The sequence below is a fragment of the Crocuta crocuta genome, unplaced genomic scaffold, assembly GCF_008692635.1.
Source record: "Crocuta crocuta isolate KB4526 unplaced genomic scaffold, BGI_CrCroc_1.0 scaffold39, whole genome shotgun sequence".
Classification (NCBI taxonomy): Eukaryota; Metazoa; Chordata; class Mammalia; order Carnivora; family Hyaenidae; genus Crocuta; species Crocuta crocuta.
In genome coordinates, this window is record NW_027533334.1 from 6,957,808 (window position 1) to 6,970,894 (window position 13,087).

General features: G+C 34.5%; 1 protein-coding gene across 2 annotated transcripts in view; it reads right to left on the reverse strand.

The window, feature by feature from the left end:
• VPS13B (vacuolar protein sorting 13 homolog B) overlaps positions 1-13,087 on the reverse strand; it is a 761,997-nt gene that overhangs the window by 431,158 nt on the left and 317,752 nt on the right. For both annotated transcript variants that reach the window (XM_077748161.1, XM_077748160.1), the window contains exon 21: positions 10,782-10,926. In XM_077748161.1, coding sequence (XP_077604287.1) covers positions 10,782-10,926 — 145 coding nt within the window. The remainder of the gene's footprint in view (positions 1-10,781; positions 10,927-13,087) is intronic.

Below are 13,087 nucleotides of genomic sequence, written 5' to 3' on the forward strand. Positions count from 1 at the left end.
AAAAAAAAAAGTTAAGCCAACAGAAAAGGCAGAATCCTGATGGTATGGAGTCTCTGTTTTGAGGTCATTCCAAAGAAAAGATATTTGCTTTTCTTACCATTTTAGTTATGTGACTCAACAAAATATTACTGCTTTTTAAAATTTAAATTTAAACAGTTTCTTTCTCTTGCAGAGTCCTAATGAAAAAATGCTTTCTTCCCTATTCAAGGAGTCACCTATAAATTAAGAGGAAAACCAGGCAATTTTTAATAGGTGTAACTGTCGAGCCCTCACAATATCATTCATTATACAGCCTACATTCAAAATGCCCAAGCATTTCATGTGGCTTACTTCCCCATTTCCCAAGCTTGCTTCTCTTCAAGAAGTATCCAACCTTACTGCTTGCCTTGCTTAATTAATTGGCTCTCACTCCTTCCATTATCATATTCACTGGTCACTGTCTCTGACACTCTGTCTGAACTTGCATATTAAGAGATGTTTTTGATTTTATCTCCATCTCCAGAAGATTTCTTCAACTACGTTAGTCAATACTTTCCCCAGTTTAACTAGACGCCTTGGCACTCTCCCACCTGAGCCTTTATGAGGGACTTCTTTCAGATAACCCTAAACTTCCATATAGCAACATCCTAACATAACAATGAACTCCAATAAATGTAGTGTGCAAAACGAGAAGACCATCCACTGAGCTCTGGGGAAAAATAGGAGAATGTCTGTTCATATTTATTTTTATCTAAAAATGAGAAAGATACATAGTTTGTTAACATTTAGCAAAGTAGAATTACATTGAGGTCCATCTCCATGTCAGAAGGCTACAAATAACAAAATGCTAAGAATACTGGAGGAAAATTACACATTCAATAACAAAAAGAAACTGGCAGGGGCCCTTCAATCTTTCATTGGTTTTTTATTAACTGTGGCATATTACAACTTACATACACACAGTTCATCAGATTTATAAATTTTATTCTCTATCTTTAACTAAATTAATCCTCATAATTTGGATATACATTTTTTAAAAGACTCTTATGTAACAGACAAATTCAAGACTATGGACTGAAGATATCACTAATTTATTTAAAAGAAAAAGGCAACACTTTTCCATTAAGTTGGAAGACTATCTTACTGATGTAAGGAAGCCTGAAATCTACTAGCCTTTTGTCAATAAAGACCTTTGACAAAATCGGTAGGACTGAAAAATTAGTGTCCTCATGCATTAATGATGGCCTTTTCTCTCTAGGATATAAATTATCTCAGTGAGTTTCCTGAGGAACCTCCACACTGTTTTCCAGAGGGGCTCCATCAACAGATGAATGGATCNATCTCAGTGAGGCAGCTTTTCAACTTTGTCAGCCACTAAAATCAGCTATTAAACTGAATTAAGAACTAAAACTTTTAAGTTTTTATAACACTGTATTAAATTTTATTTTAAGAAATGAAGCACAGTATTAGTCTCACTGAAATATTATTGGTATATTGATATATTATTGATACATTAAAACTATCAGAAAGCATTAAAATGTTAATAAAATTATAATTATCTTATATGCTTTATAGCATACTGCTAGAGTGATACATATATTTAATGCATGTATCAATAAATAAATGGTACTCCAGATGCTTGCCCAAAGATTTTTACCAAATAGGAATGCACTAAGAAAAAAGATAGAAAGATACGAAAGATGAACTATTTTCAAGCAGCTTGTGTTCTCTGTTATTTTAATTTAATCACTTACTGTTTAGAATGCTTTTAGGGGCACCTGGGTGGCTTAGTCGGTTAAGCGTCCGACTTTCGCTTAGGTCATGATCTCGCGGTTCGTGGGTTCGAGCCCCGTGTCGGGCTCTGTGCGGCCTGCCAGCTCAGAGCCTGGAGCCTGTTTTAGAGTCTGTGACTCCCTCTCTCTCTGACCCTCCCCTGCTCACGCTGTCTCTCTCTCTCTCTCCTAGGAATAAATAAAAATATTTTTTAAAAAAAAGAATGCTTTTAACAAAATATGAGTCTGCCTCAGATGTGTTCATGGAAACCAAAAAGAGTGCTTTTGTGGCGGTTTTTTTCTCCTTTGTAGTCAAAATAAAATAATCTCTAGAGAATGTAGAATTTAAAAATAATTTCTCAGCATTAAGATAATTTACATTCTAAAGCCATCTCCATTGACAAAATTTAGTACAGACTATATTCTACTTTCAAAGTAAAAAATAAGAGTAAAATTGAACATATTAAAAGAAATCATACCTAAATAAGTCTTCTGCTTTACAAGTCCTAGAGAAATTAAAAATAAACCAAGAAAGTACAAAAACAAATAATAATTACATATAACTTTCAAGAACCAAAGTTCCATGAGGGAAAGAATTATGTGCATGCTACATAAATTGTAATATATTTAAAAAATAAAAATCAATAAACCTAGTATGCTTAAAAAACTCAACATGCTCTTGGAATTAATGAACAAACACTAACTATACAACATTCCGCCAGACACACGAGGAGACACACTAAAAAAGTATAAATTACATTTCTTTATGAACTGATGATTTACTTGAGGAGTCTTCATATGAAAACTAGCAAAGCAAGAAATTCAGGTATGTGGTAGTACCAAGTGAATAGTGTAATTATCAGATCTGTCTATAAAAGAATATCATCAAATGATGAACAGATATTTTATGAAACATTAAAAAAAAACAAAATGTTAGGGGCACCTGGGTGGCTCAGTCAGTTAAGTGACTTCTGTTCAGGTCATAATCTCATGGCTTGTGAGTTCCAGCCCTGCGTCAGGCTCTGTGCTGAGAGCTCAGAGCCTGGAGCCTGCTTTGGATTCTGTGTCTCCCTCACTCTCTGCCCCTCCCCCACTCACACTGTCTCTCTCTCCTTCAAGAATAAAGATTAAAAAAAATTTTTTTTAAACAAAATATTAAAAATACTCTATAGCTACAACCATGTAGACTGTTATGGCTGCTATAAGAAATTAAAATTTGGCATCTGTTGAAATTCTTTAGGAGGATAAGCTTAGAAACAAACATATATAATTTGAAATAGTAAATTTTATGTTAAGTTCTACAGACTGTTAATACTTTACCTCATAAATTCTAAGTTTAGAAATAAAAACAATGGTTCTTAAAATTACAAACGGGAAAAGGCAATTTAGTATATGTATATTTTCCTTAAGTTCTGATTACTTTCTAGATGGTTTTTTCCAATTTTTTTTAAGTTTTGATGTACTTCACTAGATATACTTTATTTTAAACCCTTTTCTATTTCAAAAGGGTAAAATATACTTTAAACCACATTTTACCCCTGAGAGAATAAAATCAATTGTATATTATGCAATGTTTTCCAATGATTTAATATTTTCAATGAAATTAAAAACCTAATTAATCACAAAGGAATGCAATTTTATGCTAAACTACGTGATTAAAGTGAGCAACTTCTAATATACAAAAGTCCACAAAAAATTTATTTTGCATACATTAACACTAACTCCACCCTGTAACTAGGAACATACCTGTTCAACATTCAGCTTTAATCAAATTAAGGATGACTTAAACATTTGTAGATGAATAACTATATTATATTTATTTATAATACACAATTCTTAAAATTAGAATCCATATATATCAGTGCCTTGAGGAGCAATTATTACTAGCAAAAATTGGAAATCTCACCACTTAAAACCATCCTACAAGTTATATTGCCTATAGATAAAATAATTTTTTAAATATTTTTTTTAATGTTTATGTATTTTTTGAGAGAGAAAGGATGAGCACAAGCAGGGAAGAGGCAGAGAAAGAGGGGATTAGGATCCAAAGGGGACTCTGCTGACAGCTGTGAGCTGGATGTGGGGCTTGAAACCACAAACCAGGAATCCACAACCCAAGCCGAAATCAGACATTTAACCTACTGAGCCACCTAGGAACCCCTAAAATGATTTTTAAAGACTTGATGGAATTTCAAACTTGGAAAAACATTTTTTTCTTCTTTTTCTTTCTTTATTTGAGACAGAGGCAGAGACAGAGAGAGAGAGAGAGAGAGAGACCATGCATATGCACAATCAGAGCAGAGGGAAAAAGAATCAAGACTTAGGGCTTGATCCCAAGACTCTGGGATCATGACCTGAGCTGAAATCAAGAGTTTGAAGTTCAACAGACTGAGCCACCCAGGCACCCAAACTTGGAGTAACATATGAAACATATATTTAAAAAAAAAAAAAAAAAAAAAAAAGTGAAAGCATAATGTCATGTTTCCTTAAAAGGAACACATTCCTTGTATATGCAAAACAGGTGTCCAACCCTCAAAAACTAAACATTTCCTCGTCTCTTAACATTCTCTGAAAGAGGGCAAAGAAAATAATACTAAACCTACCTAATCTTGTTTGTGGAGAGAAAATGAACTAAATTGACAGATACATACTCTTATCTTCTACTCTATCCCAGAGGAAGAGGCAATTCTATTAATTCTTACATCGGTTTCTAAGATCTTATATTTTGCTTCCTTTGTGATCTCGCTGTATAAATGATACACAACTTTACCGTATCTCCCAACTTTTCCTTCTCTCCTCTTTACCTCTCTACAGACATACCCAAATGTCTGTATACTCAAATTTCTTGACAGAGTGGTGTATATCATAGCTGTTTCAATTCCCATTCATTTCCAAACAAGAGAAACTCCTCTGGACAATTGAATTTTTTTCTGCCTCTTTGTTCTTGATGAGTCTACATCATACTAGGCAGTTACCCACTCTCTTCTTGAAGCGTTGTTCAATTATGTCACATATATGTCATACATACAAACGTATACATACATATGTATACATCTTTGTTGCCTACTTCTCAGAATAAGGCTTCTCAATCTCTCCATTGGCTGATTCTCCTTAATGTTTAAAGAAATAGTTGCTCAGAATTTAATTTGGGGTTTTTTTCTCATTTTGCTGTGAATGCTTTCTCTGGGAGATGATACACTCTGTGGCTTTGATTATATATGATCCATACATTAATGACTCGTAAGCCTCTCTCACTCACTGTGAAAAATCTAAGCAACACCTCAGACACAACAACACTTTTACTGACTTTGTCTTCTGATAATCTCATTTAAAGCAAAGTATTTTCTACTTCCTCCCAAAACTCCAGCTTGTAACATTACCTTTTAAGTTCTGTGGCAGAGACTGCTAAATAACCTGTAGTATCTACTCTCCTCTTTTTTCTTTTTTCTTAGTTGGAGCCCATGTTTTGGTCATGCATATGGGCCTTTAAAAATACAGACTACCCTCCTGAGATCCCATACAGTTTCAGATATGATCACATGAGTAGTTCTGTCCAAGAGTATATATGCAAAACTGAAGTGTGCAACCTGTGTATACTTTTCAAAGAAGTAAGGTAACTTCTTGTCACTCATTTCTGCTCACTAAAAACAGATGTGATGCACTGTTGATGCACCCACTGTGGACATTAGTCAAGCCTGGTAATAGAGACCACCCACAGTACAATAAGACAGTGCCTGACCCTGGAGAGCCATAACAGCCTGCGGTGTCTACCCTTAAGCTTTCACATGAGAGACAAAATTCAATCTTGTTTAAACTGTTACTGAGAGTTTTCTAATTTTTTCAGTGAAAATTAACTCAACCTTAATTATTATAGCTACATTACTGAACTCTCACTTAGTTTAAAAATTCTCTATTTTGAGGGGCGCCTGGGTGGCTTGGCTGGTTAAGCATCCAGCTCAGGTCATGATCTCACAGTTCATGGGTTCGAGCCCCATGTCAGGCTCTGTGCTGACACCGTGGAGCCTGCTTACAATTCTCTCTCTCTCTCTCTCTCTCCCCGTCTTTCTCTGCCTCTCCCTGCTCTCCCTCTCTCTTAATAAACAAACTTAAAAAAGCAATTAAAAATACTTTATTTTGAAATGAGGTCAGAAAAAAGGTAATTAGGAATATTTTACCTGATAACCTAAGTTAGTGGTCCAAAAATAAAAAAAATTCTTTAAAAAATTCTGAAGTTTTTCTCAATCTATAATATGAAGTGTTTTTTAAATTTCATGATTTTCATATTTAATTCTGAGAACTAAAGATTAAATTTCTATATGCCTGACAAAAAATGTAAATATCTGAAGCATTATAAATGTTTTATTTTTTTAGAACACATCAATAAATGTGGGATATATTTAAAAATCTGATTTATGGGGGAAAAACAGTCAGCAGTAGCTTTTCACTTCTCAGTGTCATCCAGGAACTTAACACTGAATTGACACCCAATTAAAGAGTGACAGAATCTGACATGCTCATCACAGACGTATAGGTGTTTCCCATTATATCCTTGTTGGTAGCTCTGACGTAAAATTCTTCACTATTTCAGTCCTATGGGACTGGGCTGAAAATTTAGAAGAATCTCTTGACAAAAAAATGCTCTGAAGTTGGCTGGTTACATATTGGGTATTAGAAGTAAAACAGTAGATGACTAAACAGACCTGATTTTTAGGGCTGCTTTTGCCTCTAAGAAATGAAAGAAAGCACCTAATAATCACAGAATGGCTACCATAATCTGGAACTTTAGTGTGTGTGAGTGTGTGAGTGTGTGTGTATGTGTGTATTTCCTACAGGTGCATTAATACACTGAGAAAATATGTTAACTATTTAAAGTCATCAGGGTGCTACTTTTCAAGTGTTACTCTCCATAATCTGCTAAATAGCTTCATCAAAGCAACTCACATAGCACTGGAAAAAGATTTCTCAAGTGGAAAGTGAAGAACAGAGTAAAACAGTGATCAAACTGAGAAAGATTTTTAAAAAGATTAAATAGCTTAACGTTTTACTTTTCCTTTATAAATTAAGAAGGAATGTAAATATTCATGTTGAAAGATTTTTTTTTAAGTTTTTATTTAAATTCCAGTTAACATATAGTATAGAATTAGTTTCAGGGGTACAATATAGAAACATCAGGTGATCATCACAGCAAGTCCCTTCCTTAATCCCCATCACCTATTCCATCAACTGATGAATGGATAAAGATGTGGTATGTGTATATGTGTATACACACATGTGCACATGCGCACACACACTGAATGATTAATTACTCAGCCATCAAAAAGAATGAAATTTTGCCATTTGCAATGACATGCATGGAACTGTAGAGTGTAATGCTAGGCAAAATAAGTCATAGACAAATAACATATGATATCACTCATATGTGAAATCTAAGAAACAAAACAAATGAGCAAAAAACCTCAAGAAATAGACTCTTAACTATAGAGAACACATGATAGTTGCCAGAGGGGAAGTTCAGTGGAGGGATGAATTAAATACATAATCTGAAACTTTAGAAAAAGTCTCACTAAACAGTTTTTAACCTTGGATAAGTTACCTGACCCCTTTATTAATCAATCTCCATAATTATAAAGCTAAGGGGTTAGACTGGATAATTTATTCTAAGATACATTTATAATCCTGTAGGATTTTTTCTAAAGATATATGCATGGCTCCCTCCTTTACCTGCTTCAAGTATCTGGTCAAACTTTCATGATACCTATTCTGACTGCCCAAAATATCACTCCTCAGTCAACTACTATATGCTTTTTTTTCCCCCATTTATGCTTTTTGGTTTCATTTTGCAAGTTTCTATTGCTATGTCTTCAAGGTTGATTTCTTCTTCAGCAATGTATATTCTAGAGTTATTTCTATCCAGCTTCTCCATTCACATGTATTTTTCAACTCTAGAGTTAGGCTCGATTCTTTATTATATCTTCCATTTTCCTCCAAAACATCTCTCCTTAAATACCTGAAGATAGTTACAATACCTATTTGAATAGACAAGTATTTAATATACCTGCTAATTCTGTCATCTATGCCACTTCTTACTTTATTCATACTGGTGTGTTTTTCTGGTCAAAGTTTCCTACTTTTTTACATCTCCATTGGGTTTTGATTGAATGTGCTTACACTGTGATTTTAAGTTGTTACATGTCTGGATCATCTATTTCTCTTAATAGTGTTGGGCTTCATTTTGCCACCACTTAATCAGTTTTTGGTACTTCAAAGCCTTTTTTAAACTGTTGAAAGTGAGTCTAGGGTAGCCTTTACATTTTTGATACTTTATTGCCACTATGGATACTATGGAGGAATGGCTTTTCTAGAATCTCTACTGAATGCCCTGAATAATCAACGGGATTGCATTCTGTGGACAGTAGGACCCGAATGCCTTCCAGCCCAGAGTGAGCTCTGGGAATCATTCAGACCACAGTTTCTTGGTCATCTTTTACCTAACTATATAGAGTCTCATCCCATGCATGCATATCTTACTATTCACTTAGCAATTATTCAATGAGAATACTACTGCTGATTTCTGGAGCTCTCTGTTACACAACTTTCTCTCTCTCAAACTGTATTCTATGACTTGCAGTCATCTCCACCTCCTAATGCTTCAGTCACTCTACCTGGCTAAACTTCAATTCAGCAAGATAGCTGAGCTCAGCTTATTATATTGCACCCTGCTCTGTGGTCTGGAACGTGCCATTAGCAAGAAAGCCAGGGCAATCTAAGGGCTTGACTGTTTTGCTTCTCTTCTACGATGAATCACAGTCCTGTGCTGCCTTTTCCCCAATGTCTAGAAACCGTTCCTCCTCCCCACATAATTAGACAAGTTACTTAGTTATTTATAGCAGAAATATAAATCTAGTCCCTGTTACACCATCACAGTCAGAAGCTAAAGGTCCCTACTTTTAAACTGTGGCATGATCTACTAAAATTTACATCATTAGTGAACACATGTCTTAATTTATTATCTCAATACTATTCAAGGAGTCAAATTCAAAGACCTTCTAATATTTAACTGTGTACTTAATAGTACTTTGAACTGGAGAAGTAATATATAAACATGTAAGATAAAAATAGCTAGTATTTTTCTAAAAACCTATCATTTATGGAGCATACTGCTTTTTCAATTTTTTGTTTCCATTACAGACAGTTTCACCAACAGTTCCAAATTAATTTTCATAACATTTCCAAAACATAGGGTAAACAGATGTCATTGCTGTTAGGGGTTCCTAATTTTCAAAAATAGATTCCCTAGAAGATTATTTAGATTTTTGTGATAATACAGTGTCTTCATGTGAGACATACTTTTATTCTGGCTTGGCCTGCCCTATGTGCCTGTAGCACTGGAATAGTATTGTTCTGCTGTCAACACGTTTCCAACCATCAAACATATGTTCTCCCTGCAGCCAGCTATTTAATATTGGGTAACTGTGATTGGAAAAGGAAGACGTCTGCTTCCTGCTGAATAATCACAAGGCAAAATCAAGCCCAGTGAAGTACCACCAAGCTTTGTTGGCCTTCATGTGCCAAAAATACTACATAATTGTTGGGAATGAACTTAAGACCAAGACTAACTTAGGCTGAAACTATAAAAATAAAAACTCATTTTAACAAGAATTCAGGCATAAATTAACTCTAACATTTCTCAACTGTAAAATCCAGTTAAAATATTAAAATGCGCATTTCATAATGATGTGAATATACTTAACACTAACTGAACTATACAATTTAAAGGTTAAGTGGTAAAAGTAAAAAAAAAAAAAAAAAAGATGTGTAAAAGGCTATGAATTCATTTCCCAAATTCATTACAGTTTACGATGCAATGTAAACAATGAGTGAAACAGGGCAACTTCATACTTTTTTTTTTTAAGGAGAGGGCACACACACACAAGTGGAGGACAGGCAGAGAGAGAGGGAGAGAGAGAGTCCCACAGGCTTCACGCTATCAGCAAAGAGCCCAATGAAAGGGCTCAATCTCATGAATCATGAGGTCATGATCTGAGCCGAAATCAAGACTAAGACGCTTAACCAACCGAAACATCCAGGCACCCCTCATAAAACACTTTTTAAATTAAAACTCAAACAGGAACAGTGTACTCTAATTAAAACAGAACAAAAACTTTGAAACTTAATTATAAGCAAAGAAAAGGTTTAGCCTACAGCATTCTCTATACAGCACTACCACCAAGGTTTCCAGAGAAGTAAAAACGGTGGGCATTCAAGAAGGAAGATACACAAATCATAAACAACTATGATCATAGTTTCTATGTAACTTAATTTAAATCATAAATGTAATGATAAACTGTTTTATTACAGAAATGGAAATTTAAAATTGTCTTATGGAAGAATATTTATACTCTGTATTTGCATAGATGATCTAGCTAAGAAAATGAGAGAAGGGAGAGGGAGAAAATTGAGATATACTGTGTTTTGCTAGAATTCACTTTAAGAAAGAACATACTATCAGGAGACCATTCCCTATCGGTCTCTAGTGTTTCTGAAGGTCTTCAAAGTAGAAGTAGTGAGTGCTTTTGTTCCCAATTGTGCTTTCAAGGATATCTGCAGAGCATACAGCCTCAAAAGACAGATACTGTCCTCCTTTTGAGCAAAGGTCAAGTTTGCTTACAGCCTTGAAAGGTACAATAGTGTCTCCATCTAGAGAAAATGGCAGGCATGCTTTCTCCCCATTATAGAAGGTTCGAGTTCCCTAAATTGAGGGTTCCTCTTCTGTAACATAGTCCACTGTGTTTAGTATCATCTGACCTTCTTAGTGCCACCCTGTGGGAATCAGGCCTAGGGCAGAGACACAAGAAAATGCTAATACTCTAGTTACTGCTAATGCTGTAAGATAATAAAGTCTTTTGTCCCCATTCTAGGAGTCTCATGTCTTTGGGCAGCATTCATGAAATTAAGGTACAGGTAACTTGGTACCTTGTTAGCTGAGAGACAGGGTAAAATCACACACCCTTTAGAATTCTTGACACATACCTGTTACTGTTTTTGTTTTTATAGGGCTGCTGGCATATTCAGAGGCCTGATAGGACTGTTGCTTTGCCAGGGGTGCACTTCCAACAGACATCTCATCCTCTTTCCTTCTGCTAATTGGCATAAGGGGAACAGCTACCACAGGCTGCTGGAGAGAGGCAACAACAACAACAACAACCCACACTGAATTATTTACCATTTCTTAAGCAGTGAAAGTTAAAACATGGCAACACCAAACAAAGTCCTTCACAAACAGTGTTGAAGCTTTGTTATTTTAAATCAATCAATGTGTCCCTCCCTCAGTTCATCCCTTTCTCTTCCTATCTGTCTCTCTTACACACGCAAATTCACAAGAGGATTACTTACCAATTTCAATGTGAAATTACAATTCTATGTGAAAAAATAAGATAACTTGGAAATAAATGGAATTTAAAATAAATTTCTGTAAAAAGCATAAAGATAATATGGCAAAGGCAAATCAAATCTATAATTAACTTTGGGAATTATAATTATTAGAAAATAAAAATATACCCTTATAAAAAGTTTTAGGAACATCTATAAAGTGATTAAGTATATGTTACAGTTCAACTTAATACAGAATTGCTGAAAATATCTACATTTTGTCTAACAAAGTGATATCCACAGCATTTTTAGACAACAGGGGAAAATATCTATAGCTAGAGAAAGCTGGAAAACATTATGATCCTATACTGAATGCATGAGTGCTGAATTGAACAATAAAGCAGCTGTTTCATCTTTATTCAGTGAAATAAAGTCTGATGTTACTGCTGATGACACCCAATACAATCTTGTCAGATTTTTGGCAAAAAAGAAAAAAAAAGGTATTTTTTAACTTTGCTGCAGGATCAAAGATCAATGTTGAACTGGGTGGAAAACAATCATCAAATGTTGGGTTATAGCCACAAATTGAGAAGGAAATTGCAGCTTGGGAACCAACACATGATAACTGTAATACAGCTGCATCAGACGGTAAATCTGGAGGGGCTGGTGAAGCTGCAGTGCAGTGTATTATTACTCTCACCAGCACAACAACCACACTTCTAAAAGATCCAATTTTAAGTCTCACCCAACCTATATTAATTATTTAATACTACTTCGAATGTGAGTAAATATTCCAATCAGAACATATGTACATTATCTAGGTAATATAATCAATCAAGTTATGAAATAGATGGGAAAAGTAAATATTTTTTAATATAGCTTATTGTCAACTTGGTTTCCATACAACACCCAGTGCTCAAGGCAAATTATTTTAAAAGTTGCTACTTAAGCTAAGTAAAAGGACAAGAAAGCTGAAAGTGAAAAAATGAAAAGATTAAATATATTGTGGGCAACATTACAATGTACAGTAGCTGCTTTCATATTAAGTATTTAGTAAAACTGATAGTATTTATACAAATCTAAATAGGAAATACCTTCTTAAGACCAAGATGAGAACAGTCCAACATACTGTTAAGTTTTGATGCATTTAAAATTACTCAACTATAAAATATGGGAGTGGAGTTCCTTTTAGGTTGTAGTATTTAGTGATTCCATAATCCCTTGAATTTCTTGGTCATCATTTATAAACCTAGAATTTGACTTAAGTATTCCAAAAAAGTACAACCATGTTCAGACTCATAATATATTAGAGAAAAATTATGTTATGCATGGTGTGATACTTTAATTCAAGCTAAAGTAGCTGAAAGATGAGATTCATGAAAGCTATAATACTGGTAATATCCAACAACAAACAAAACAATCTTTTGGGTGACTCAAACTGGGTCATTTTCACATGGGCAAAGAGACATTAAAAGAGCCTAAGTGTCCATCAACAGATGAATGGATCAAGAAGATGTGGTTTATCTATACCATGGAATACTACATGGCAATGAGAAACAATGAAATCTGGCCATGTGTAGCAACATGGATGGACCTTGAGGGTGTTATGCTGAGTGAAATAAGTCAGGCAGAGAAGGACAAATATCATATGTTTGCACGTATAGGAGGATTAGGAGGAACTTGACAGAGGAACAAGGGGGANCAAATATCTACAATGATATCCCAAAAGGCCCTCCATAAATATTTCCAGAATGATTCTGGAGCATTTCAGAATGCTAATGTAGGTACTATATATCAGGCAAGAAGAGATACTGGTTAGAGAGTATACAGTATTTTGATTATTTCAAAATATCAAAATAAACTATTTTTTTAGCAAACTCTCATTGTTCTACTAATATTCCAGTACCTTCTGGTACTGGATTTTTTTTTTTTTTTTTTTAATATTAGTTGTATCTTCCCCCCAGTTT